The sequence below is a fragment of the Melozone crissalis genome, unplaced genomic scaffold (assembly GCF_028551555.1).
Source record: "Melozone crissalis strain CALT ecotype California unplaced genomic scaffold, PUWL_Pcris_2 ptg000063l_1, whole genome shotgun sequence".
NCBI lineage: Eukaryota > Metazoa > Chordata > Aves > Passeriformes > Passerellidae > Melozone > Melozone crissalis.
The window spans coordinates 6,157,815-6,184,991 of record NW_026535841.1 but is presented as its reverse complement, the minus strand read 5'-3'; the positions used below and the strand labels follow the sequence as shown (position 1 = coordinate 6,184,991).

The 27,177-nt window shown below is 55.9% G+C and overlaps 1 protein-coding gene across 2 annotated transcripts; it reads left to right on the top strand.

The window, feature by feature from the left end:
- Window positions 1-15,899: 15,899 nt before the first annotated feature.
- On the top strand, window positions 15,900-26,514 carry TBX3 (T-box transcription factor 3). 2 transcript variants are annotated; one of them, XM_054288879.1, is made up of 8 exons: window positions 15,900-16,353; window positions 18,142-18,413; window positions 19,469-19,476; window positions 19,637-19,783; window positions 21,875-21,951; window positions 23,284-23,441; window positions 24,745-25,448; window positions 26,046-26,514. In XM_054288879.1, exons 1-8 carry the CDS (start codon window positions 15,959-15,961, stop codon window positions 26,490-26,492), a joined length of 2,208 nt encoding a protein of 735 aa, XP_054144854.1. In that variant the 5' UTR covers window positions 15,900-15,958; the 3' UTR covers window positions 26,493-26,514. The 2 variants fall into 2 exon arrangements, with proteins under 2 accessions (XP_054144854.1, XP_054144853.1); XM_054288878.1 differs by lacking the exon at window positions 19,469-19,476 and having other exon boundaries at window positions 18,142-18,409.
- Window positions 26,515-27,177: the final 663 nt, after the last annotated feature.

Sequence of the window (27,177 nt, the reverse complement as noted above, 5' to 3'; positions counted from 1 at the left end):
GAGGAGGAATCCAGCTGGAGATCTCCAGCAGAACGTGGCACTTAACGAAGTGAAAATGCTGAGAGCAGCTTAGGACCTGTTGTTTCTCCTCTGCCTGATGTCCTACACCTGTGCACCCCATGCCTGAGCACTTTGCTGCCCAGGATCTGTCCTGGGAGCACTGTGGGCATGTGGGATCCATCAGGGGACCTCTGTTATGCACTGCCATGTCATGGGGCTTTTGCATTTGGCTCTTCAACTGTAAGTTCAGGCCCCCACGCTGGAGCAGAGCCTCCCAAGGTCTTGCTCAGCGCTGTTTGATGATGCTGAGTGATGAGATGTTGGGCTGTGCTGCTTGCTCACAAGATGCTTTGGCTACGGGTTACTGAAACATATTCCAGTCCTCTCCAGAGGTCCTCAGCACCACCCCCATGCCCTCAGCCAGAGTGGCTGCAGCCTCCCAGGCTGAGTGGTCCTGGCTCCAGCAGCCTCCCCACTCGAGAGCTGCCTCTGAGGAGGCTTTCAGCAGGCACTAGGAGGTGGCAACAGCCCCTTGGGCTGGGGGCTGGAGAGGGCAGCCTTTGTCCTCTCTGGGGATGAAGATGGCAGCTGGGTCCAGCCAGATTCCAGAGGCATCTGGACAGGCTCTGTCATCGAGGTGGGATGTTTGGGGGCAGACAGGGCATAAGGGGGGGTTATCTCCTCTCTGCCTTCTTGTCTGGCAGGGGACAGCTGAGAGTTGGAGGAGGTTAGAGCAGGAGGCTGGAGTGTGCTAAAGGCAGACCTTGAGCACCCTGTGTGCCCGAGGAGGTGCTGAGAAGGGGCTCCGGCGTCAGCTGGGATGTTCCTGGGGCACGGCGTGGCTCCGGGAGCCTGTCAGCCGTGTCCATCCCTCTGTGCTTCGTGTGGTGCCGTAAGAATCCAAGGGAAAGGGAGAAAGAAGCAGGAGGGGCAGCGTTGGGGGAGGACAGAGTGAAAAGGCATCAAAAACGCCGAGTGAACCTGCTGACTGCCCCAGACTCCGCGGCACCACTGGTCATTTCTGTAGGCTATAGGGGTTGTCAGAGTAGGCTGTAAGGACAGGTGTAAATCTGTCCTGTCATTCCACCCTTCCAACATCTTCTCACCTGAAGGGCTCCCATTTGTTGCGGAGAGCAAGCAAATAAAGCCAGCCATTGCTTTGACTCGCAGAGGGCATGAAAAGACACCCCGTGCCGCCGGTTAACCTCCGTCCCCTGCCTTTCCCCTCCCGCGTGGAGCTTTTACAGCCAGCCTGAAAGTAAATCCCCCCCTCCAGCTGTTTGTTAAAGCAAAGCAAATAAGGGCTATTACAGCTCAGACCAAAATCCACTTGTTTGCAGTCTGATTTTGAGCTGTCATTCCAGCAGAGAGGGCAGGGGGAGGGCTGCAGGCTGGCCCCAGCCCAGGGCAAGAGGGGCCATTTGTCTGCCAGGAGGAGAGGGGGTTTCGGCAGCTTCCAGGGCGCTCTGGGGCAGGCAGGGGGATGCTCCGCGGCTCTCTGAAGCGGGGGAACATCTGCGGAACGACCCCGAAGTGTGTGTCGGGTGGAGACGTGACCCCTGGCTGCGGCTGCGCTGCTCAGCCAGGCGAGGCGGCTCCTTCTCCCGGCTCCTTCCTCTCTTCTCCCTCTCGCAAATTGTGCCGCTGATTTTTGTGCTCGGAGCCGGAGCGAGGATTCCTCTCCCTCTTCAAGGAGCCATCCGCAGCATCGGTCTCCCCATGGTTTTCATTAAGGAGTGGATGGTGTGTTTCCCATCAAGAACAACTTTAATCTTGACCGAGTTCTGAAAGCTAAAGGTTTGCAGTTTTCTTCGGCCACCTTTGATTATTACTTCTTCTTGTTTTCCAACTCAATATTATAGATTCTCCCTCCTGGCTGAAGTCCTTAATGGCCCGGTCCATCCCCACTCCCCCAAATACCCATTCTGTGGATGTAGCAAACTCTAATTAATTATAACTTATCTCATGACTTGTCAGCATCACATGTTTGATCCTGTTTAGAAACCATATTCCCAGGGGACGGAAAGACTCGGGAGTAGGTTGATGCTACTCAACAGTGATTTAATGGACGCATTAATGCCGAGACAGATAACTGTGTAGCCATGTTAAGTAATACATCAAGAATCTTTCCAGAGAGGCAACTTTACAGGTCACTGCAGAACTGCTAACTGATATTAACCCGCTTTGCATTGTGCTGTGCATACGGGCGCTGGGAGTTCACACACTTTCTTTTGTCCGTGGCTTTTTTCGAGCAGCCTCTTCCCATTCCCCCCTGGAAGCGATGGAGATATTAGACGCCTAATGACAATGTTTCACACGCGGGGGTGGGGTGAGGAGGACAACACGCTCGTTAGCCGGGTTGATTTTAAGCACACCCAATTACTGGCCCGGAGGAGGCCGGGGCAGAGCGGGGATGCTCCGGGCTCTGCCGGGCTCTCCCCGGCCCCGCTGGCACCTCCCGGGCACGGAGCGGGACGCGCTCCTTTTCCAAACCTTCCTCTCCTCAAAACCCAGCGGGTTTTCCCTTTCCTCCTCCCCGGGAGGGGTTCCTGCGCCGGGAGGGAAGCTGCGACCTCCCTTCTGCCAAGCTCCCTGCCGGGATGGGGGCACGCCGGGGACGTGCAGCGGTGGCCCCGGTGGTGGTCGGGAGCGCGGTAGCAGCGCCGGGGCTGCTGCCCATCCTGGGCGGGCAGTTCGCGTCCTCGGGGCCCGTTCTTTGCTCAGCTCAGGAGGAGGGGTTATAGGGTTAGGATTAGGGTACTCCGCAGGGCAGGGATCTCCCTAATTACAAGTAGCAGCGTGCAGCGGATTTTACCGTTCGGCAAGGTCCGTCTGTCCGTCCCTCGGGCTCTCCCAGCCCCACGCGGGATGCTGAGGGATCTGGAGCCGGACTCCTGCCACAGCCTCATCCTCCCGGGCCTCGCCCCGCTCGGGTACGCGGAGCGACCCCCGAGGGATCCCTCCGGAGCCCCGGTACCCCCTGACAGGGGTCCCGTTCCCACTGCGAGCCCGCGCGGCGGCTCAGGGGGGACACCCGCACCCAGCTGGGAGCTCCCGTGGGCTGAGGGCTCCCCCTCTCTGCTCCCCTCGCTCCATCCCGGCACAACCGGGGCCCCCTCGGCGTGCGGCTCCCCCCGGCCCGGGACCAACATTCGCCTTCAGTGCTGAGGGTTTTCCTCCCGTGAGCACTCCTCTCCTGAGACTGGAGGGATGCGTTCGCTCGTTCCCAGCTCTTTCCCCGTCTCCCTCTTCCTGCCAGCCGGACCCTTCAGGGCAGGCGGAGGGAGGAGTGTGCCAGGGAAGTCACTGAGAGCGAGGGGAAGCTCCCCTGCTCGGCCGGGGGACAGCCGGCAGGGCTGCGCTGACCCAGCGGGGGCCAAGCCGTGACTGCCCGAGGAGAGCAGGCCGGGACGGGGAGAAAGCGGAGCCGCAATGTCGGCGGGGCGGCCGGGGAATGGGGTGGGCAGCGGGGACCGCCCCGTCCAGCACCGCGGGAAAAACTTCCCCGGCCAGCCCTGGGCGGCTCTGCGGGCGAAGGCGGCAGCTCCAAGGGCTGAGGCAGGCGGAGCCCCGGCCCCTGGAGCCCCACGTGCCCGGCCGGGCTCTCACCGCGGGCAGCGGCGGCTCCGCCACCCTCCCAGCCCCTGGCACGGTTTCACCCACTCGGGAAAAGGGGGGGTATTATTTTTATTTTTCCTCTCGGGCCGTTTGCAGGGCGGAGGGACGGGAAGGTGGTGCGGTTTGCCCAGGTTGCGAGGGTAGGATTGTGTGCCACTGTTGATTAAACGCTCTCCCCGAAAGATGGTATCCGACATGAGATAATGAGGCTCTGTGACCGGCCCCAGGTTCCCTTTAAGTTTTCCCATGGACTCGAGCTGTCGCCAGTTCACAAAACGACAGTGTAAGACAGCACCACGCTACTCAGATCCAATTTACGGCGCACAAAAGCTGATCCCCAAATCCCCACTAACAAACCGGGACCCGCAGACAATTCCGATAATGTTTAGTTTTTATTCATTTCTCGACTAATTAACTGGAATCCCACCTCCTCTTCCCCCCTCTTGACAGTGCCCAATTAATCCGCAATGTATGTCAAAGGTCTGGAACCCACTGTAAACTGCTAAACCTTTGCAAAGATTTCTGTGTCTCTATATTGATCTGATTAGGACCTCGATGCTTTTTCCTCGCTATTACTGCGTGAAAAATAAAACTGTCGCGGGTTTGGGTTGGGATTTTTTTGTTTAGTTTTGTTTGTTGTTTTTTTTTAATTGTCCCAAAAGCTTTACTTTCCCCAAGTCTAATAGGATTTCTCCAAGGCGCCTTCAAACCTTATGTGTCCATGACTAACAGTGGCTCCAAAGGGAATCAAGCGAAATAAAGTTATCTGCGAGACAGGAGTGGAGCGTGCGATGGCGGGGTGCTCCAGGGAGGTTGGACTCAATTTGGATGTGTTGGAAATTGGCTTGTCTTGATAAACAAACACGAGTGGGGAGGGATGGGAGTAGAGAATTAATTTTTTTTTATATTAACTTTTTTTTTTTTTGTGCCGGGGCTGGGCTGGGAGCGCGGAACGGAGCGATCCCCGCCGGCCGGGGCTGCCGCCCACCCCGCTCTGCTGTCGCTGGGGCTGGGGCAGCTCGTTTCTAATCTTCGGAGGGAGCGAATATAAAAGAGGAATTTATTAGCTTTCAGGCCATCAGAGGAATAAACATTGATTTTATTGACCTAATTATGGGCCAAATGACTCCTTCCATCGATCACGTAAAATACTTCATTTGGAGAAAACCAGGCGCAGGCGCCCGGAGGCGGGGAGGAGAGCGGGTGGATGTGCTGCAAGAGGGGGAAAAAAGCAAAAGCTCGAAAATGTATGGAGAGGTTTTAATGCAGTTAACGTGCCCGTCGCGCTGGAGCTCAAGCCCTGTCTCCCAGACGTTATAGTGCGGATGTTTTGCAAACTAAAGCTTTTATGTCGAATTCCAATCCGGCCAGTCAATTTGGCTAAAATAGCATTAAAGAAATGGACAGCAGTTTATTTATATTCCCCCCACACACGCTGTATTTTATAGACAGAAAAGAATTACTTGAAATGTATTTTACAAGCGCAGGACAACACGTCGTTTCAGCCCGAGAGCAGCGATTTCTCGTAATTAGAGTAGGCTCGACACTAATAAAGAAGCATACAGGCTCTTTTTTATGCTTAAACACAGCTACTGTCCCCTTTGCTCCACCATGGGATCGTGCTTGGGCGATGGGCGCACCTGCCCAGGGAAGGGGACAGCGAGGGGCGACCAGCTCCTCTCCTGCTCTGATCAGGACGAGCAGGGCTCATAAAACGCGATTTTTATTTCTTTTATTTTTTTGTCTTGGCTGGTGGGTGACAGTGAGACGTGACTTTGGATTTATTTGCTCGAGGTTTTTTTTGGCGGGGGTGGTCACTGTATTTCGGGGCAGGAGGTGGTGCAGGATGAGAGATGCTTTTGGCAGGGTGTTTGCTCCCTTCTTATGTCACCTGAAATATTAGATCGCGTACACCTTCACTCCGGAGGGGGAGGGTGGATATTTTTAGTCCAGCTGTTTTGAAGAACGGATCCTTCCCTTCCCGGTCCCCAAGTTTAGCTCAGCGCTTCTCTTGCTCCGCCGCGTTATTCCTCCCTCTTGGCGAGCTCAGGAGCTGCTGAAAGCGGCGGCCAAACTCTCCCCTTCTCCCTCCGTCCTCGCCACCCTCCCCGGGACAGGTTACCCTGCGTCACCCGCGGGATGCTGTGCCCGTGGCTCGCCTTGTCTCTCAGCCCATAAACGCCTGGCTGTCACTTCTCAAAGCTCTTTTATTGCGATCCGTTGGGATGAGCGGTGCCGCCGCTCCAGCCGCTCCCGGGCGGGGCCGCTCTGGGGGTGCCCGTGCCCGGGCCGGGGTATCCGGGCCGCCCAGGTGAGCCCCGCTCCGCAGGTGAGAGGCGGCGGCCGCGGCGCCATCCCGTGGTCAGAGCCCACGGAGCCTCGGCGGGACCCCCGCGCCCCCTCCCCGCCCGCTGCCTTCAGCCCTCCCTCCTCCCCTCGCTCCGTCTCATTAAGATAGGGCTTTATGCAGAACATCTGTAAGGGAAGGCAAAATAAATGACAACACTTTTACACCACTTCCTACTTAACTTCTCTTTTTATGTGGCTGCTCTGGATTTTCCGACGCTTTGTACGGCTCGAATCTTGTTTGGATGTTTGTACATGTAATACTCTGCCCACTCCAGCTCTTGGGACGGGCTTGTCTTGTATGTTCTTTCTCTTTTCCCCCTCTCCCGCCCCCGTCCCAGTGTGCAGAGGCTTCACAATCTGCTCTGCTTGCTTCGCTGTCGGGGGACGAGCAGCAGGATTTGTGAGGCAGGGCAGGGACAAACGGCTCCACAAGTGCCGGACATTAATCACACCTTGTCTTTGCAGAAGGTGAGCTCCAGGCACCATGCACCCACTTATTCGCTCTTCAAATCCCCCCTTCTCCTTCCAAGCCGTCGCCTTCCTGTCTCCACTGAACAGCATTTTTCCCTGACCCGGGGTCCGGACAATTGTCCTAATGGTATTTAAAGAAAACAAGGATTAAACATTCATTAATGCTTTTCCCCCTTATTTATACTGTAACATCAGAAAGTTGAGTGCCCCGAGCCCGGAGTGTGTGTCAAGCCTCACTCTAAGGAGAAAAAAGCTGTTTAAGGGGGGTGACTCCCAGGGACCAGGACGTGGTTTGGGCTCCTGAATACTCCTGATGAACAAGAACCAATTTTCGGGGGGAATTAAGGCTCCCGACACCCCCGAGAAGCGGTACCGAGAGCAGAAAGTGGCTGTGCTCTGTGCGAGGGCATTTCCTTCCTTACCCCGAGGATCAGGAGCGATGCCCCGGCTCCCCGTCTGTTTCATCCTCCCCCATCTCCCATCTACCTGCAATCATTCCTTCCCTCCGCCGCTTTTCCGACATCACTTGTGAGCATTTTAGCTTCCCCTTAAGCCCATGCCATTAAAGAAGCGGCTGAAGCAACAGGTGAGCAGGGAATTTTCAGGGCTAGGAGGTGGCGGCCGGTGGCCCCGCGGGGGCTGCAGGCACCGAGCCGCCCAGGCGCGCATCGACCGCGGGGAAAGATGCTCCGGCGCCGGGCCGAGCCCGATGGCTCCCTAGCAAAATCTCCTGCGGGGAAAAAAAACCCCAAACCTTTCCCCTCTAACCCCAGTTAGAGCAAAGGGACGGAGCCGCTCCGGGAAGAGCAGCAAAAGCTGCACAAATGCAGCAAAAGCTGCACAAATGCAGTTTACACCTGCGGCGCGGAGCTGGTTATATTCTGCTCCTCTCGGCTTTAATTGGAAATCTTTTCCGTCTGCCCCAACTCCTGGATCATCTGGGTTTAATAAATTTTTGCAACACTCCTGCTGCTCCAGAGAAACGCTGCGGCAGAAGCCGGGTCTGCCCGCGTTTCTGAATCCCAGCAGAACTGTGATTACCGTAGGCGCAAGAGTGGCCTGGGACTTGTTTTTGGTCCAGGGGAAAGGGTGGAGAGACGAGGAGAGAGAAACCTGGCCGTGAAATGGGGGCTGTAAAGCCTGGAGATGGATATACACACACATTCATATATGCGCAGAAAAGCAAGGAGCAAGTGCAAGATCGAAAGCAGAGCCCGGCTTTGCTGCAGCCACGTGTGCCATTAAAAGCAAATAATTCAAAGTACTTTTAAACTATAAAAACATGGGATCTTTCCCCTTCTGTTACTTTTTTTTTTTTTTTTTTTTTTTTTTTTTTTTTTTTTTTTTTTGCGGGGGGCAGGGGGGAAGAAGAAGGATACAGATCCCGTCTCCCCTTCTCAGATGACCTCGAAGGACCGGTTTTTTCACTTTCCCATGTGTGCGCGTTTGCGCTTTCCGGAAATCAATCTGAAGTTTGTTCAAAATACTAAACTAAAATAAAACTGCGCTACAAAAACCTCCCACGCCCCAGAGACAGAGAGGAGCCCCTGATTTCTTTTTTTTTTTTTTTTTAATTCTTAATTACTATTATTATTTATTTCCATCTTGTCGTGCTCCCCACGGAAATGATCTCCGGAGGGTTTTGCTGGGTCGTGCGTGGATGTGCGAGCGTGTAGAGGAGATTTTGGTGAAGCGCAGCAGGAGCCGGTGCCCCGACGGGCCGGGGTTTGGTGGCGGGGCTGTCAGCACCCCCAAAGCGGGGGTGAGGGGCTGAACTGCTGGCTCAGCCCCCCGGGAAGGTGTCCCCTGGCAGTGGGGACAGTTGGGAAGCGGTGGGGAAGGAGCAGAGGATTTTCTCGGTCCATCACACCCCATGGAGTGGCGCTCCGAGGGAGCCCGCAGCCCCCTGCCCTGCACGTCGGGTGATGCTTTCAGGTTGACCGAAGCGCTCAAGTTCTTTAGAGGAATTTGCCGCTACCCAAAAGTTTCCCAGGGCTGAGCTGGCACATTTCGGCCGCCTTTTGCAGCTCCCGTTTGAAGGGAGGGCGGGTGTAGCCCTTCCCTCGCCCTTCGCAGGCAGATGCCAAGGGTCAAACGCACAGAGGGGCTCCACGAGAGGAAAAAAAACAACCCGTTCCCAGCCTTCTCCTCCTGCCCCGAACCTCCTAAATGGGACATTGGAAAAACGTAAATAAAGTTCTTCAGTCTTTCACCAAAAAAAAAAAAAAAAAAAAAAAAAAAAATTGTGGCGTTTGTTAAGTTTTTGTTTTGGGGTTTTTTTTTTTTTCTTGTTTTTTTTTTTTTTTTAGTTGGAGATAATTTCGGATCTATTTCACACGAGAAGGGAAGAGTGAAATGAAATTGTCGGGAACACGGTCACGCTGTGGGTGCCCACGGCTGCGCCCCGAGCTCCTCAGCTGCCCAGATGCTCGGGGAACATCCACCTTTAGGAGTTTTTAGTTCCTGCAGCCCACGGCGGGAGGGAGCGGTGCCGGTGCGGGTCCCGCTGCCCGCAGGGACGCGGCTCTGCCCCGGCCCGGCCGCTCGGGGCCGGGGAAATTCGCTCGGGCACGTCAGAGCTCGGGGCTGGCTGGAGTTGTCCGCTGCCTCCTCGTCCCTTTCATGTGTGCCCTGCCTTGGGGTGTGCGTGTGGGGGTTACAGCTCTTTAATTGAAACCTAGTAAGGAAAATAGTAATGGATACCAGGCTTCGATGGAGAATACGTGTCCGCGGCTGCATGATGAGTGTTAGTTCAGCAGACTTTAAGAAGCCGATTCTTCTTCCCTGTCATTTCTTTATTGACAGCAGCCCCTATTAGATTTACCATGTCCTTTTGCAACAGCTGGTCCTCCCCCCGCCCGAGGTATCAATCGATGACCGGGTGACTTGGTGGCATCTTGGAGGAAACGGGAGCAAAGCGTGTGTCAGTGGCGGTGCCAGAGGCTGCCGGCTCCCCTCCCTGACCTGCAGGCAGCGTCTGCCGAGTGCCCGGTGCCGCTCGGCCCCCGCCGGGCTCCGGCCCCGCTCCGGCCCCGGGGGCGCGGAGGAGACGCCCGGGGGGCGTGTGGAGATGGGAAAGGCTCCGGTTCTGGGTTGTTAAAGAACACGGCTGATGGTCAAAGCAGATAAAATCGGCTTCTTTGCCGGGTGCTCTCGAGTGCCTTGTTCTACTGGGTCTGCGGGGAGGTGGGGGGGCGATGCCGCGTCTGCAGAGCTGGAGGGCTTCTGCGGGAGGAACCGGCGCTCCTTGGCCCTCTTGTTGTGTTGTGTGTGTGTTTAAATAATTGAATAAACGTATCCACTCGTTCCCTCTTTCTGCCTCGCACGCAGAGACACAAAGACAGCATTGAAAAGATAGATCTGTTTGACTATAGGAAAGGACAATTAGCGCGACTTCCTGAGCGGCAAACTGCATGTATGGCTTGGGTATTAAAAAAAAAAAAAAGCCTTGTCCAAATAGTGAACTCTATTTACAATTTCTGCTCGGCCAACGCTGGTGGAAGCAGGAGGACGGGTGCAGAGAGGGCAAGGGAGGAAACTGGGCTTTCATTTTGTTTCTGCCAGCAGCACGTTGGTGAGAAGAATAAGACCAGGGGGTGGAAAGGGTCGCCAGATCTGTGAGTGCAGAAGGTGTTGGTTTGTGGCAAGCAGAAGCTGAGTGGTGCAAAAAGGGCTCAGAAAAGGTAAAAAGGGATGTGAGCTTGGGAGGGAAGAGGTCCAGCCCCAAACCTTGCTGTGCCCTGACATGCCTTGGTCGGTGAGGCTGGGCCTGGCCCGAGGCAGAGGGGAGAGGTGCAGCAGGCAGCTCTGGGTGCTCCTTTATTTTCTTTTCCAGTCCAGGACAAAGTGGAGGCAACTGGAGAGTGTCAGAGCAGCTGAGATGGAGACGAGATGAGCACAGATTTTGTGGGGAGAGGAGGAACTGGGGCAGGGCTGGTGATGTGAGCACCTGGAGCCCTGATGTTCTGGGCTTCCAGCAGAGCCAGCAGCTGGCAGGACCCCGAGCAGGCTCGGGGTGCCCAGGAGGAGCGAGGGGAGCTGGGGGCTGTGCAGGGCTGCTCAGTGTGCTCAGTGTGGTGACCTGTGCTGGGGGACAGTGCTGCCTGACCGTGCCACACTCAGTGCTGCACTGCTGCCGCCAGGCTGGCCACGAGCAGCCTTCCCCTGAGCACTGCATCCCACTGAGAGGTGCTGGAGGAGAAACCTCTCCAAGTGGTGCTCTCCTTTGTCTTTTCACTCCAGTATTACAACAAGCTGTGCTATCTCTGGTTTTCCCCCAACTCTGCAAATCCCTCACTCACCTCAGCTGTGTTGGGAAGGGGGCCTGATCCCCCTGGTGGGGAATCTTCTGTTCACAGAGATGGGAATGGCCCCTTTGATTGCAACACGATGAGGCTGAGCCTGCTCAGAGAAAGACGTGGGGAATTTTATTTTTTGGTATTTTTAATGTCTCACAATGCTTTTTTAGACTCTGGCAGGTTATTTTTTAAAGTTTTTGGGCCAGGCTTTCCATGAAATCCAATTTGCAATTGGAGGAAGTGCTGTGCCAAAGGGCAAGGCAAAGAACTGCTGCAGTGATTCCCCACTCTCCCCATAGCAGTTTGTATAATCCAAGTGTATAGACGAGCTCCCTGAGGGAGCTGCTCCATTACGCTTGTGGCCTGCAGTGCCACTCGGGGATGGATCTGTGTCAGCACGGCCCCATCTCCTGACACCTTTTGTGGGGCTGGGGAAGGGCCTGCCCGGGGCTGGGCACACTTTCCCTCGCAATCAGCGTGTAATCACCCTCCCCAGATGCCCCCCGTGCTCCAGCCAGTATTTACTGCAAACCTGCCAAAGTAAACCAGCCCGCTGCTGCGTTTTATTTGGGATAAACACAGCGTGGCCACGCCAGGGTGTTGCCTCCCGAAGGGCTGGAGACGGAGCAGAGGTTGCATCGCCGTGGGAAAGGGAGGGAGGAGAGGGATAAATCCTGCAGGATGCAGAGCTGCTGGCAGGCACGATGGGTCTGGGCCCCTGGGGATGCTTGGAACAGCAGCGTGATAAGGAAATGCATAGATAGGATGCAAAACCCGCTCAGGCTGTGCACGTTGGCCCTGCTCACCACGCAGCGAGGCTTGTTCTTTCCTGCAGAGCACCCAGCACATGGAGGGGGTGTCGGGGACACCTGAGGGGCTGCTGTCGGAGCGGGGATTGGCGGTGTGCCCCAGGGCACGAATCCCTCCCGGTGCCACACACCCACAGCATCCCGGCAGAGGCCGAGGAGCACCCGGAGCCCCTCCACGCACGCACACACGCCTCGGAGCTGTTCCCGCAGGCCTGGGAGAGGACGTGTGGGCCCGAAAGCTGGGCTGCCTTTATTCTCCTCTTGCCTCCTTCCTCCAGCTGGCTCTTCAGGCCACCGGGAGAGAGCCAAAGCCTCTCTCCTCCCATACCTCCAACACATACGCACGGGGAACGCTCGCTGCAGCGCCGAGCTCTCGTGCAAACGCTAAAAGTTGCTTAGGAGGGTGAAATCCGAGGAAGCGGAGCTCTCCCAGCCGCTCAGCCACCACAGACCCGGGGTCTGGATTCAGCCGGGGAAAACCCATGGAGGTGCTGGCGGTGGAGTGAAGAGCTGGGGAGAGTGGGAGCCGCTCCCCCCGCCCTGGCCTTTAGCTCTTGTGCTCCGAGATTAGAGAGCCCCGGCCTGGCCGCTCTCCGGGGAGACAGCAGAGACCTTTCATGCCTCTTTGAAGAGCCAAGATAGTGTCGGCCTTGGTGCAAGCCCAGGCTGCAGACAGGCCGGGAGGCGCGGGGGCAGCCGGCTATCTCAGCGTGCTATCACCCTGGCTCCCCCCGCCACCAGCCCCATTCCCACCTCCACCCGCTCCCGCTTCACCGTCAGCCACCCTGATCTCTTTTTCTTTTTTTTTTTTTTTTCCCTTACTCCCGTACCATCCCTTCACTTTGTCTTTCATTTCTGTGGGTCTCTCCTTATTTATTTACTCCTGCACCTCGCTTATTTATTTCAGGCAAAGAGGAGGCTAACAAGTAGCTGGAAGCACTGGCCAATATTTAACTAAGATGGCTGGCCATCAGGTCCCTTTTGTTTGCTTGCAAATTAATCATCCAGCGCGCAGTCGGCGCCAGGGTAGATTTATCACACACAGAAGGGGGAATGAGGCGGCCGAAGGGAGACAAAGACTGTTCGCACCTTCCCGCTTTTGATCTTAGATTAGTGCAGCCTCCCTTCATAATACGAGTCTCCGGGGGGCTTCGTCGGGGAGGTCACTCGGAACTGGCGGAAGTTTGCACGCCATTAGGCCAGACGCTGCAATTGGAAATCATAAGCGGCAAACATTTTATTTTCCTGCGCGGGTGGGTGCGGAGCGCGGCGCAAGGTGCGGGACGGGCGCGGAGGGCGGCAGCGGCTCCGGTTTGTGCCGCGGGGCCGAGGGCGCGCTCCGGCGGGGCGGGCGCGGGGCCCGGGGCGCGCCGGGGCCGGGGGCGGCAGCGCTTGTCCCGCGGACACCTCCCGGCCGCCGGGAGACAGCGGCGGCCCGGGTGGGGTAAATTGCAGCAAACTTCTTGAGGCCGCCGGGCGTTTGCTGCGGACGCTGATAAAGGGAAGGCAGAGGCTTTGGGGGTTCCCACCGCGGCAGGACCCGAGAACCGGTTCCGAGCAGAGCTTGGAAAGACTCGCTCTCCTGGTCGATAAGCAGCCGCACAGCGCAGCCGAGCGCTGCGCGGGTAACCAGGCTCCTGGCTTCGTGAAACACATCAGGCTTCCCCCCCTCAACCTCTTTGAACGCATTACTCCCGCTTCCTTTCCTCCCTCCTCCTCTTTTCACCCCCACCCCCGACTAAAGGGGAGATATTTTGGTGAATGCAAAGCGATCCTAGACGCTGGTTACTACAGGGACTTCACCAAGCTGGCGCCAAGCGCTCTTAACCATGTGCGTCAAAAATGCAATGTTAGAAGAGCTAATCACTTTAGAGGTTCCGCTCCCATCTGCGCGCAGCCAGCGCCGAGCCCCCGCGCTCCCCCGCTCCGCTCCCGGAGGATTATCCTCCCCTGTTTAAAGCAGGGTGGGGGGCGTCAGGAGATTCCCCCTCCCTCCCTAGGGCAGCCTAGTGATTCCTCCCAGCGCTGGGATACCCTGCCTGACACGCGTGGGCGCTCCGTGCCCTGCATGCCCACGACACGCACGGTCCCAAGCCCCCTCTTGCTGCCCTGCACTGTCACACACCCACACCCAGCAGCACCCACCCCCCCCAAAAGGAATATATGTCCCCAGAAACTTCCCAGGAGGATCCTGCCCGGCTCTTCCCTCTCCGTGGGGTGGGATCAGACCCACGCGTGCCGCCTTCCCCGGGGGGCGGCCGGCTCCTTGCGAGCCCGGGTGAACCCGGAGCTGGGCCCCCCCCGCCTGGCGCTGCCCGGCCCGGGCGCAGGGAAAGCCGCACTTCCCGTCTCCTCCCCGCGCACCTCGTGGAAGAGGAGGGGTGTGGGAGCGTAACCCTGTCGGCGCCGGTGCCGGCCGAGTGGCCTTCATCGGCTACGCCAGAGAAAGAAAGAAAGAAAGAAAAGGAATAATAAATACATTGAAATCCCATTTTCCAGCGGCCTCCCGCTTCCCTGCGCGCACCCGCCTCGATCGGCAGCCGCCGGGGCCGGAGCTGAGCCGGTGGCGGCCGCCGCCCGCCCGCCGCAGCCTCCAGCCGCCCACCACAACAATAACAGCGGCGGCCGCGGCCGCTGGAGCCGAGCTCCGAGCGGGGGAAGAGCCGCAGAGCCGCCCCCGAGCCCCGGAGCTCACCCCCAGATTCTGGGGGGAAGGAAAGCGCCCGGCTCCCGGGCCGGAGGTGTCGTTTAAAGAAAGCAACTTTGCCGGGGAGGGGACAAACGGCGCGGGGGCAGCGGCCGGGGGTGACACCGGGAGCGGCGGGGATGGCAGTGAGGAGCGGCGGGGATGGCAGTGAGGAGCCGCGGCCTCCCGAGGTGGCGCCGGGCCGGGGGGACACGGGGGGACCCCGCCGCGGTACCGGGAAGGGGGGACGCAGCTCCGGACCCCCCCAGCGAGCCCCCCCCGCTGCCGGCGCTCGGGAGCTCCTACCGGGGCAGGGCGGCCGGGCAGCGCCGGGGCTGCCGGGGCGGCGGGAGGCCGGGGCCGGGGCCGAGGCGGCCCCCAGCACCCCCCGAGAGGCGGGCGCTGCCGGCCCCTTCCCTCCTCCCTCCCTGCTCCCTCCCCTCTGATCATGTTGACATATTCACACGGCCCGAAGTACTAGTGATGCTTTGCTGCAGCGTTACAGTTTCCGACACCTTCTTTTTATAACTCGGCGCTGTCCCCCTCCACCCGAGCTGTCAGAACCCCGCCTATGGAGCCTCACAATTGGTCCGAAAGCGTCAAAGAGCCAATCAAGGCGGCTCCAGCTCCCCTGTAACCCACAACACATCCCTACGATCGGGTGCACGCAGAGCACAGACTCACAGGGAATTCTCAGAGCCGAGAGGCTCCTTCTCCCTCTCTCTTCTCTCTCTTTCTCTTTTCCTCTCTGTCTCCCTCCCCCTTTTTTTCTCTTCCTTTCTCTTTCCCTCTCACTTTCTCTCTCTTTCATGGAGACAACAGTATAATTCTGGCAGATTTTTTTTTTAAGGCACAGCGAAAGAGAAAGAGAGGGGGAAAAATAAATTAAAAAAAAAAAAGAAAAAAGGAGGAGGGTGAAAGAAAGAAGAGATCCTGATGGAAATCAGGACACCCTGACCAGCTCCTGCTTGGGGAGCGAGGAAGGCGAGGCGGAAACGAGATTTCCCTACAAGTTTTTGCTGCTGAAGGTTGCTCAGGAGCCTTCCTCGGCCGGCAAGGGGGGGTGGGTTTGTTTGCTCCTTTCTGCTTTCCCTCCTTCCCCAGCCTCTGCTCTGCAGCCTGACCGTACGGAGGAAAGGTGGAGGGGTGGGGGGGAGGGGGAAGAGAGCCAGCCACCCTAAAAGAAAACCCAGCTTCGAGCCGTCACCCTCCGCCACGGAAGAAGAGAAGAGGGATTGGGACTAAGAGAAAAAAAGAAGAAGAGAAAAAAAAAAAGGATTTCGGCTTGTCCAGCTCTTCTGCGGCAACAGGAGCAGACAGCGAACCCGGTGGATTTTTTTTTTCTTCCCTTCTTCGGCGTTTCTTTTCCAGCACAAGGACTTCCACTCAGGAAAAAAACCGCAAACAACTCAACTAAAAAGCAAAACAAAGCCTCTGAGACCGAACACGAGAAAAAGCAAGACTAATAATGAACAATCCTGTTAATCCGCTGTCCCGAGGGCTGGGGATATGCCCCGGCTCGGGAAGTTGTAGGCTGTAGAAGTTCTGCCTCTCCCTCATGTACTGTGCTGTTTAGAACTTGTTACCCCCAACCCCTTTTTTTTTTTTTTTTTTTTTGGTGCTTTATTGCTGTTATTGTTATTATCTTAATTTTTCTTCTTCGTGATGTGCTGTTAGAAACCACTCCGGGACTACTCCAGCAGTAGGAAGACCGAGGAGTGGAGTGGATGAATTTACCGATGAGAGATCCAGTAATCCCTGGGACAAGCATGGCTTATCATCCCTTTTTACCGCACCGGGCACCGGACTTTGCCATGAGCGCCGTGCTGGGACATCAGCCTCCCTTTTTCCCGGCTCTGGCTTTGCCTCCCAACGGGGCAGCCGCCCTGTCCCTTCCCGGGGCTCTGGCTAAACCCATCATGGATCAGTTAGTGGGGGCTGCAGAGACTGGTATTCCCTTTTCTTCCCTGGGTCACCAGGCAGCAGCCCATCTGAGGCCTTTAAAAACTCTGGAGCCAGAAGAAGAGGTAGAAGACGATCCGAAAGTGCATCTGGAAGCTAAAGAGCTTTGGGAGCAATTCCATAAAAGAGGCACAGAGATGGTGATTACCAAATCGGGAAGGTAGGTCTGGCTCGGGGGTTCGTGCCTGTTCCCCCCTCTATCCCCCAGCCCTCAGTCTCTGCACCCCAGCAGGGCAGGGCTCTCTCTCGGGTGGTTTCCTCCGTAAATCTCCTTTCACCTGCAGTCCTGGGAAGCTTTAGGAGCTGAAGATCCGAGCCCGTCTGGGGCACCAGGCTGCCGGGAACAGCCCAAGCGCGACCCGGCCCTGCTCAGCGTGAGCGTGTGCAGGGGGTGAGGGGGTCCCTTCATGGTTCAGCGGCTTAATGCTTGCTGGAGAAGACTGGGAGCAGGAAGAAAATAATTTGGGGTTGGCAAAGGGGATGGCCTGGTTTTCAGCCTCGCTACACGCGGTTTTTCTTCCTTAAGAAAGGGGAATGAAGGAAAAATGCTATGGAGAGGCGTCTGGCTGCTGCTGGGGCAGGAGGGCAGATAGGCTCGGTGTGTCAGGCTGTGCCTGTCTCTGTGCTGGGATCTCGGCTGGGTTTGTGCCGCCTGGTTATGTCTGGAAATGTACAGAAAAGCTGACAAAACTCCCCAGCCGTCCTGCAGCCGCTGCAGGAGTGGCAGGGAAGGGTTTGCAGCTCCGCGCTGCCTGTCCCTGTATTTATGTAACCTTCACGTGGGAATGAATGAACACACACGGCGCGTCCACGCTCGGCATTTCTGCTTTTTATAGGTTTACCCGTCTGAAATCTCTCTCTATATTCGCTACTCATTGACATCTGGACTCTTTTACAACTCTACCTATCGCTGTGATGATACGTAGGGTGAAAACCTCCTTTGCACCCGGGTGTTTTTCTAAGGGGCTCTCTGAGAAACCTCCCAAACTCCCCACATCTGATTTGCCAGGAGAATTACTCGAGGAAGCCACTCCTGAAAAGTCTTCTTAGATGGCCTTCAGCTGCCTTACTGGAGCTTCGCCTATTTGCAAAGCACTAGTTACAGGCTACAGGCTCAGGAGGAAAAAAAAAATAAATAGAAGCCCTAAAAGCAGCAAGGAGAAAAAAAAATTCTCGCCCGTTTTACTGCTTTCCCGAAGTTTTTGCTGTTAATTGTGGTCAAAAGTTTTTGCGTGAAAGCCTCGGCCAGTATTAAGAGCTCTTACATGTTGCAAAGTCATGTGTTTCCTTTTAAGTTGAGATTTGCTGAATGCCAACCACTCGATATAATAAACAGCAAATTTGTGGTATCCTGTTGCAGTTTGGAGCCGGAGCTGGGAGCGGGGATCGCAGGGAACCCTGAGCACAGGGGGGGATCCCCGGACAGCCCCGGCAGCCACGCTGCCCTCGCTGGGGCTTTTTATTCCCGTCTGCGAAGTGTAAAACTCCGCACTTTATCGGGAGCCCGGGTTGTAATAGTTCAGACGATTTATTTTATCGGGGTGCGATCAGCTCCCATTTCTTTGTTTAGCAGGCAAAAAGGAAACTAATGAGAGATCAGAGAGCCCCAAATGGGCCTTTGCTGTTTAGGAATGGCAGAGAGAGGTAGGCGCCTGCTGATTTCCAGGGAATGCGTACCTTTCCCATCCAGGGACCATTTTCTCCTGCAACTTTTAAGCATTTGAGAAACCTTTTCGCTGGGGGCGGTGGGGGGGGGGGGGGGGGGGGAGGAGAGGAAACCTTTTTGCTGGACACAGACTTACTCTGCTGCTTTTGAGAGCCAAAAAAAGTTGCTTTGTAGACACGCTACCAAAATTCAGAAGCTTATTTAAACGTTGTAATTAATTTCATTTTATTTTTCTCGTGTCTTTTCTTCCCTCCACTTCCTCCCTCCCCCCTCTGCCCATAGGAGAATGTTTCCTCCATTTAAAGTGAGATGCACTGGACTGGATAAAAAGGCCAAGTACATTTTATTGATGGATATTGTGGCGGCTGATGATTGTAGGTACAAATTCCATAATTCCCGGTGGATGGTAGCCGGCAAGGCTGACCCTGAAATGCCAAAGAGAATGTACATCCACCCGGACAGCCCGGCCACCGGCGAACAATGGATGTCCAAAGTCGTCACCTTTCACAAGCTGAAGCTCACTAACAACATCTCTGACAAGCACGGATTTGTGAGTGCCTTTTACACCTTCCTTTGCCCCCCTTTTCCCCTCCCTCGCCCCCGGCCCGAGCGGGGGGTCCCGGGGGGAGTGCCCGGAGCTCGGCGCCTGCTCGGCCGGGCAGGTCCCGCTGGCAGCTCCGACAGGCGCCGAAATGAGGGGAAAACGGGGCAGAAACACCTCCCCACGCACCCCGGGACGGGCATCTAACAGTCCTTGGTTTTTCCTCCTGCTGGGGTCAGGATTAAAGCCCGGAGTTTACTCTGTAACCCTCCGTGCCATGCCGCGTTAACTTTAGGGATACGTTTCCAGCGCAGCGCAACTCGATATTTCTCAGAGCTGCGGTGACTTTATATATCTATATATCTATATATATATTTTTAATAAAGTCGATCACACTTTCTAAGCGTAGGAAAACGATATGCATATGTGTATAAAGGGCTTAAAGGCCTAAGTACGCAAACGTTTAAATCTATATTAATCTGGATAATGTAAAGCAAGCCGGAGTGAAAATAAACAGGGACCAAAAGCAGAGGTCAAGTTGCCCATTCATGTCTATCCACTCCTTTACATTTACCGGGTGTGCAGAGATAAAAACTTACCCTGAGAGTGAAATCAAACAAACCTGCTGATAAGTGCTCAGTCGGTCCTGGCCATTTCTTTCTATTCCTGGGAACGCCTCGGCCTCGGAGCCGGGGCTTGCTGCTGGTGGCCGCGGCCAGGGGATCTCTAATGTGCCGAAGATTGCATTTGCTGCCGTGATTTGATTAGACGATACATTTTTGCCGTTCGCAGAAGGCCTTAAGTGAATTGGGGCACGCAATTAGACCGAGCCGAGGCTCTCGTGGTGGTGTTGCAACTGTAGCTGCTGCTGCTGCTTTACTTGATTTTATTTTATTTTTTTACACTTTGAAATCAAAAGGCGTTGCTGCCGGAGCCCAAACAGCTTGTCCCCCATTCCCAGCAGAGCTCTGAGAGGATTCCCCCCTCTCTCCTCTCCTTCGAGAGGTCCAACGACAGCCTTACCCCGGCGAGCTGGAGCTGTCAGTGCTTTTAGCTGGATGCTGCGAGGCGTGTGCGTGTGTTTGGAGTGTGCTTGGCTGGGAGGAGTGAGGGGAGGAAGGAGAGGGAAATTAGGAGGAGAAAGTGCCGATGGCCGGGGGAAATGCTGCTCCTGCTGACCGTCTTCTTTCCCCCCCTCCTGCCCTCTCTGCTGCCGGCCGCTGCCCCCCCCCCCAGACCATTTTAAACTCCATGCACAAGTACCAGCCCCGGTTCCACATCGTCCGAGCCAACGATATCCTCAAGCTTCCCTACAGCACGTTCAGGACCTACGTTTTCCCGGAGACTGAATTCATCGCAGTGACCGCATACCAGAATGATAAGGTAAGGAGATTAAGAGAGGATTTGTTTTACGTGTTTTGGCTTTTAAGAGAACTTTTACTCTGCATTGTTCCCTTAAAACTCAGGAAGCCCATCCCGCTCTTCTCTCTCTCTCTCTCCCCCTTCATCTTTTCCCCCAAAACCTCCTTGATCCAACTTCGGGGAAGGCGCTGGGGGAGGGGGTCGAGCGCTTTCCTAATACCGACCTCGGGGAAGGCAATTAAAAGGAGGGAGGACTTGGGGTGAGGGGGAGAATGTTTAGGGGTTTTCTACCTTTTTTTCCCTCCCCAGTATGAGGAAAGGGATGGGGTGGGGTTTGCTGCTCTTAGTGTGGATTTAATCTAAGATGCATCAAGGAAAAAAATATTCATAAAAAAGACTCGACTCCGTGTGTCGAAAGACAGAGTGGGGAGAACAGCGGGGCTGAGATTTTGTAATTCTTCCTGGCCTTTGTGCTGTTTTAGCTCCTTTAACAGCAATTGGCAATAAGGCTGGAGCGCACGTCTGGTTCCTATTATTATTATATTATGATATTTTTTTTTGCATCCTGCAGTGTTTTATTATTTTTTGTGGTGCAGAAATATGCTCTGGTCTGAGAAGGGTATCTCGCTTGAATTTAGCTGGAAGGGCTGAAAAAACCCGTGTGAGAAAGTTCTGCAGCGCTGCAAACGCTGCCTTTCCATTGCTGCTGGTTTATTGTCGCTCGCGATGAAGGTGGTATATTCTGGAGAGTGGCAAACGGCGAATTTACGATTATTAAGTCAAGTGGAAGGAAGGGAAGGAGCCAAAAAAGGGGCTTTGATTTTTTTTGTTGTCTGTGAATTACAACTTTGCGTTCGCCAGCGTTGAGCGCAGAGGCTCTGGATGCGCAGCGCCGCTCGCTGCAGCTCCCCTGTGCCCCTCTCTGCCCCTCTCATCCTTCACCGTAAAAAATTCGGGGGTGAAAAGGGTCGGTCTGTACCCTTCTGCCCTCGCTCTCCAAAAAACTGCTTTCCCCTCGGGGCTCGGGCTATTTCCCTCTCTCTCTGCAGCCAGGCACTTGCAAGGAAACTGAAAGAAAATGGGTGTACAGAGAGTAGACTTTGCTTTGGGACTTATCAGCAGGGCTGGCCGGCCCGCTCTATCAGCTGGGGGCGGCTGGGTTGAAGGACAGAAATGAGCATATTTGTGTGATTGCCATGAAATCGGCTGGGAAGCGGCGTGCGGAAGCGGCGGGGAGCCCTCGGCTCGGCGCGGGGGGAGCAGAAGGCACGGCCGGGAGCACCTGGATTAAAAGTCCCGCTGGTTTTAGCGCTGGGCTTTTCCTGCTCCTCCTGCTCCCGTGTGTGCGGTGCGGCGGGGGGCGACTCGGGAGCCAGGGCTGCTCCTGCCCGCACTCGGGGTTTCCTTTTCGGGGTCATCCTCTGCTCCTGAATTGGGGGCTCGCTGTGCTCGCAGCCCGGCCCGAGATGGGAGTGGAGCTGCGGGGAGGCGGCGTTCCCGTTGCCACTGCTCGCATCCTGTTCTCATTCCGGCCGGGCTGTGAATTCGGCTCCGTGCATCGCAGGCACGGGCACCCGGCATTGCCTCCCAACAGCCATTCCTGAACCCCGAAGAAACCCAAACCATAAAACTTCCACACACACAACCCCCTAAAAAATATGAGCTGGCTCCTGGCACCCCTGGCGCCCCAACACACAGGGAGCATAATGTGATTATATAAAGTATTTTATTATAGCGAGGGGGTGGGTATGATTCCTTTGCGGTTTAATTATGGTATTTAAAGAGTTTTAAGCACAGGCATAACTTGCATGGATCTCATTGCACGGCTCAATTAATTCCGATGTGGTGGCAGCAACACGGGGCTCTTTCATTGCCACCACGGTCCAGGTCACCGGCCAGCCTGGTGGGGGACTGGGGGCGAGCTGCCTCCAAACAGCTTGGAAAACACAAGGATTCACCCCAAATCCTGGGACCTTTGCCCCCTGCCCTGTCCTACTCCTGCCAGCACTAGGGGAACTGAGAAGAGTGGGGTTTGCTGTTGTTTTATGATACAAAAATCTCCTTATTCTGCCCCAACCCCCTGTTATTTTTTTTCCTCTCTCTATCCTATAGATCACACAATTAAAAATTGACAACAACCCCTTTGCCAAAGGTTTTCGGGACACCGGGAATGGAAGGAGGGAAAAGAGGTGAGTCTGGCTCGATTCTTTACAGGCGCCTCGTTTGGTTTGCATGTGTTAAGCTCAGAACACGAACAGAGGTCAGAATCACCTTGCCTTGCCTCCAAACCACACTTCCCCCCCGCCAAAATCCATAAGGATCTTGGCGTTAATAGCGTCAAACGGATTGCATGGGAATTCTTTCCTGCTTTCCACGTTTAGTTTTCACGTCACAGGGGATGGCTGGCCAAAGGGAGTGCAGTACATTGAGCAAATATTGCTTGAAAAAAGCTTTCCCTTACAAATTTGAGAGGGAATATTGCAGTGTAGTTTGGATGTGGGACTGGAAAAGAGGGACAAGTGAGGGCTGAGCACTGCTTGAATCTCCTCCGGCACTTTTCTGGGGGTTGCCTGGAAAAGAGTAAAATGGAGGAGAAACACAGAAATAAACAGAGAAATGGAGGAGAAACACAGAAATAGAGGAGAAACACAGAAATTAACTGTTTGGACAGAGGTATCTCATGAATATGGAAGTAATTAATGACAGAAGATTCTTTATTTTTTCCAAAAGCAGCAGGACAGAGTTTGTGCCCCAGGTAGACAGACAGAACTCTTTATAATGGGACTCAAGACTTTTATTTTTAATATAAGAAGAAAATACACAGAGAAAAAAGGGACAATTTTTTTCCTTTAATGGGGAATATATCTGTTTTGTTGTGGTACAGGAGACAGGATATTTTAGCCATTTGCACAGGGGGTTAGATAATGAATAAATAGATCTGTTTCTCTTTTTTTTCAAACAAACATCAAAATAAAAAGGTGAGAGGAACGTGGTGTAAACCAAGAAGCCTCTCTCCCTGCCCAGCACACACACAAACATGCACACGCCAGCTCCTCTTGTCCATCAGTGTGAAAATAAAGCCAGCGCTGGAGCCACAGGACGGAAATGATTTCTAATTTCTCTAAATATAAATAGATTTTTTTACTCCGGGTTAATTGTTGGTGAAAAGATTACATAAAGTGCCTAACAAAATAACCACTTCCTAGCAATCTTAGCAACCATTAAGATGGCTCATATCTCTGGAACATCCTTGCCTTTTAAAAGCTAATCTCCAGGGAATGCTTCCCTCTCCCCTCCGCCCCTTGTCTTTAATATCAGCCCTCGCTGAGGAGCTGCTCACACTTCCAAGAAATCTCCTCTCATTAGCAGCCAAGCGCTGCCTGCCAGAAACGCGCTCTGCTCCTGGGGGGACCGAGGCTCTGATTCCCCGTGCCCCGATGGGAGCTGCAGGAGGGGCTGGGGAGCAGGGGGGGTCCCGGGGGGCTCTGGGGACCCTCTCCCAGCGGGTTCTGTGCCCGCAGGAAGCAGCTGACCCTGCAGTCCATGCGGGTGTACGATGAGAGGCAGAAGAAGGAGAATCCCACCTCGGACGAGTCGTCCAATGAGCAGACGGCCTTCAAGTGCTTTGCCCAGTCCTCCTGTCCTGCCGTGCCTGCCGTGGGCACCTCCAGCCTCAAAGGTGAGAGCTGTGGCCCCTGCTCTCCTCTGGGAGAGCCTGGGTGCCCGCTCTGTGCTGGCAAATCCTGGCCTGTGTCACTGCCCTCTGGCTCTGGCCTGTTTTCCTTCCTCCCTTCTTTCCTTCCTTACCTCTTCCCTTCTTTTCTCTTGCTTTGTCTCTTTGCTCTCTTCTCTCTATTCTTCCTCTCTTTAGTTTTTCTGCCCTCTCTTTCTTTCTTTCCCTCACTCTTCTTTCTTTTTGTCTTTCCCTCTCCTCCCTTCTCCCTTTCACTCTCCTCTCTCTGCCTTCCTCACTCTTCCTCTCCCTCTCCCTCTCCCCCCCGGCCTGCCTCTCCCCTTGCGGCACATTCATCCCTCCCCTCCTTGGTTCAGAAAGGAGCCAGCTCCGAGTCAAGGGAGCAAAGACAGACCACGGGGCAAAAGTTCAGAACTGGAGTCACTCCATTAATATCCCTCACTGAATCTGTTACTAGAGGAAGGATCTTTCCCCTGGATACAGTCTCGAACTTTGTTATAGAAAAGTCACCCTGGGTTTCTCCGTGCGGGGCTGGGAGCTGTCTGCAGCTCTCTGTCTGTATTAATCCATCCCGGGCCGGGGGGGCAGGGGGAGGAGGAAACAACCTCCTTTTTGTAGTTGCTTTACTCGTTTCTTTCAAGGCCTGCCGAGCTGAGGGGAGGGGAGCTGGGAGGGGACCCGAAAAGCAAAGCAGAGCTTCGCACCTGGGGCGCTGAAATTAGGAGATGAAGTGCAGAGGAATCCAGCGAAGCCCTGCATGTGTTTGGGGAGAAGGGGGGCCCAGGCCGTGATGAAGACGGCTGCGGGTGTCTCTGTGAGCCTTTGCAAAGTTTGCCCGTTGAAAGGGATGAAAACTTTGGGAAACTTCATAGGAGACTCATCCCCAAGGCCCTCCAGCCCTGTCCCGAGTTGCTGCTGTCCTGTTTCTCCTCTAGCCCCGCTGCAGCCGGGGAGGGAAGGGGGGTCCCTGGGGGCTCGGGCAGCCCCGGGGAGCCCCGGGGAGCGGAGCTGCTGGCCCCGGGCCCGCCCGGCTGGGGGGTCGCTGCTCTGGGCCGCTGCTTTGTTTCGCAGCCAAATTTGCTGCGTTGTGTAAAACTCGGGCTGGCTTGGACGGGGCGGGCGGTGGGAGCCGGGGGCTGTATTTATTTATATAATAATAAAGAAAGGGAAGGATTTCCACACAAACCTGTGGCCGGCCAGGAAGCGTCTCTGCCCCCTCTTCCAGCCCGGTGGGGATTTTGGGATGTGCAGTGCCGGATCCCAGCCCCGGGCCCCCTTTGTCTTGCAGATCTCTGCCCCAGCGAGGGAGACAGCGATGCGGACAGCAAAGACGATCCCTTGCTAGAAGGAAACGAGTCGGGCAAAATCAGCACGACCACCGCCGCCACCCCAGCGCCGGCCAGCTCCGCTGCCACCGCGGGGGACGACCCCCGGGACAAGGGCGGCAGCCCCTCCAAAGGGCACTTCTTCCCCGGGGACTCGGCAGGGAGTCGGAGCCGAGAGAGGACTGAGAAAGCCCCTCCGGACTCCCGGCACAGCCCGGCTACCATCTCTTCCAGCACCCGGGGGGGAAGCCTGAGCGGCGAGGAACTGAAAAGCCCGCTCAGGGATGGCCCCAAAGTAGATGAGAACCGACTGCTGGGGAAAGAGCCCTTCACCCCCCTGACGGTCCAAACCGACAGCACGACCCACCTGAGCCAGGGACACTTGCAGAACCTCGGCTTTCCCCCTGCCCTGGCCGGCCAGCAGTTCTTCAACCCGCTGGGGAACGGGCACCCGCTGCTGCTGCACCCCGGGCAGTTCGCCATGGGGGGAGCGTTCTCGGGCATGGCCGCGGGCATGGGGCCCCTCCTCGCCACCGTCTCGGGGGCGTCCGCCGGGGTCTCGGGACTGGACAACACGGTCATGGCCACGGCGGCGGCCCAGGGACTCTCGGGAGCATCGGCGGCTGCTTTGCCTTTCCATCTGCAGCAGCACGTCCTGGCTTCGCAGGTACCGCGTTCCCCCCGCGCCGCCCCTGCGGGCCGGGGGCTCCGAGCCTGGGGACGGGGAGGGGGAAGAGGGAAACTCCTTTAAATTCCCCTGTGTGTCCCCCCAGTGCCCCTCTCAGGGGTCGGTCACAGGGCCTGGCAGGGAGGGAAAGCTGTGGGCGGGGAGGGTGGCCCAGCGTGATCCCTGAGCTCTCCCACCCTCCCCGCTGTCCTGCAGAGCCCGGGGTGCGTCCCGGCCTGCGGAGCGGAGCCGCTGTGGGGGGGATGTGCCGGGGCTGCCCTGCGGAGCGGAGCCGCTGTCGGGGGGATGTGCCGGGGCTGCCCTGCGGAGCGGGAGGGGGCTGGACCGGCGGGTAAAGGGCGCAAGAGAATCGCCCGGTGCGGGGGAGAGTGCGGAAGACACCCCACGGCCTTTTGGCTCCCGATGGGAGCGGGGCCGTGCAGGGCAGAGCCCTGGCAGGGTGTGTGCCCCATCGCCCCCGTGTTTCTGGCCCGGACAGCGGGAGCGCAGCTCTCATCCCCTGCAGCTGCGTGCGCGGGGAGCACCTGGTGCCGTGCGGGCCGGTAACCCTTTCCTCTCTCTCCTCCCCTCCCGCAGGGCCTGGCCATGTCTCCCTTCGGCAGCCTGTTCCCCTACCCCTACACCTACATGGCAGCGGCGGCCGCCGCCTCCAGCGCCGCCTCCAGCTCGGTGCACCGGCACCCGTTCCTGAGCGCCGTGCGGCCGCGGCTCCGCTACAGCCCGTACCCGCTGCCCGTGCCGCTGTCGGACGGCAGCAGCCTCCTCACCACCGCCCTGCCCGGCCTGGCCGCCGGCCCCGCAGAGCCCAAGGCGGGCGGGCTGAGCGCCAGCCCCGGCTCCGTGCCCCTGGACTCCGCCTCGGACCTCACCAGCCGCTCCTCCACGCTCTCGTCCGGCTCCGTGTCGCTGTCCCCCAAGCTGGGCGCGGACAAGGAGGCGGCCACCAGCGAACTGCAGAACATCCAGCGCCTGGTCAGCGGGCTCGACCCCAAGCAGGACAGATCCCGCAGCGGCTCCCCGTAACCCCCCGGCCTCCGGGAGCGCATTTCAAATCCGTCTCGCAGTGCACTTTGTTTGAAAGAAACCACATCCTCCACCCCGCGAGTGTTTGTTTTTTACCCCCTTCTTTATTTTTTTTTCCCCCCTCCCTCCTTCTATTTTTTTTTAATATAAAATCCCTCAGCGTTTATCGGGTGGAGCAGGGAAAAAAGGGAGCGCTGGGTCGGAGGCTCCTCACAGGGATCGAGGCACCGGTGGGGTTTGTGGCATCCTCCTTTAATTTTCTTTTTTACCAGTGTAAAAAAAAAAATAAAACCCAAAACCAAAACACACCGGATATAAAGGAAAAAAAAAGAGAAAAAAAAAAAACCTAAAAGAAAAAATGAACAAAAAAAAAATCAAACAAACTTATGAATAAAAATTAAGTAAGAGAAGTGATTTTTTTTCTCTCCTAAAGAAAAGCGTGTAAGTAACTCACGTATTGGTTTTTCAACAGTTGTTTCCTGGGCGGGTTGTTAACCACAACCCTCTTAGTCGATATTAAGGGAAGCTGTGTGTTTAAAATATTATTGTGATGTCTGAGAGCCAGTTGGTGGCTTTTTTTTTTTTTTTTTGCATGTTCCAGAGTAGTCTGCTTTTTTTTTTTTTTTTGAGGGGGGGTGGTGGTATTTTTTATTTCAGTGGGGTTTTTTGTTTATTTTTAATGCTC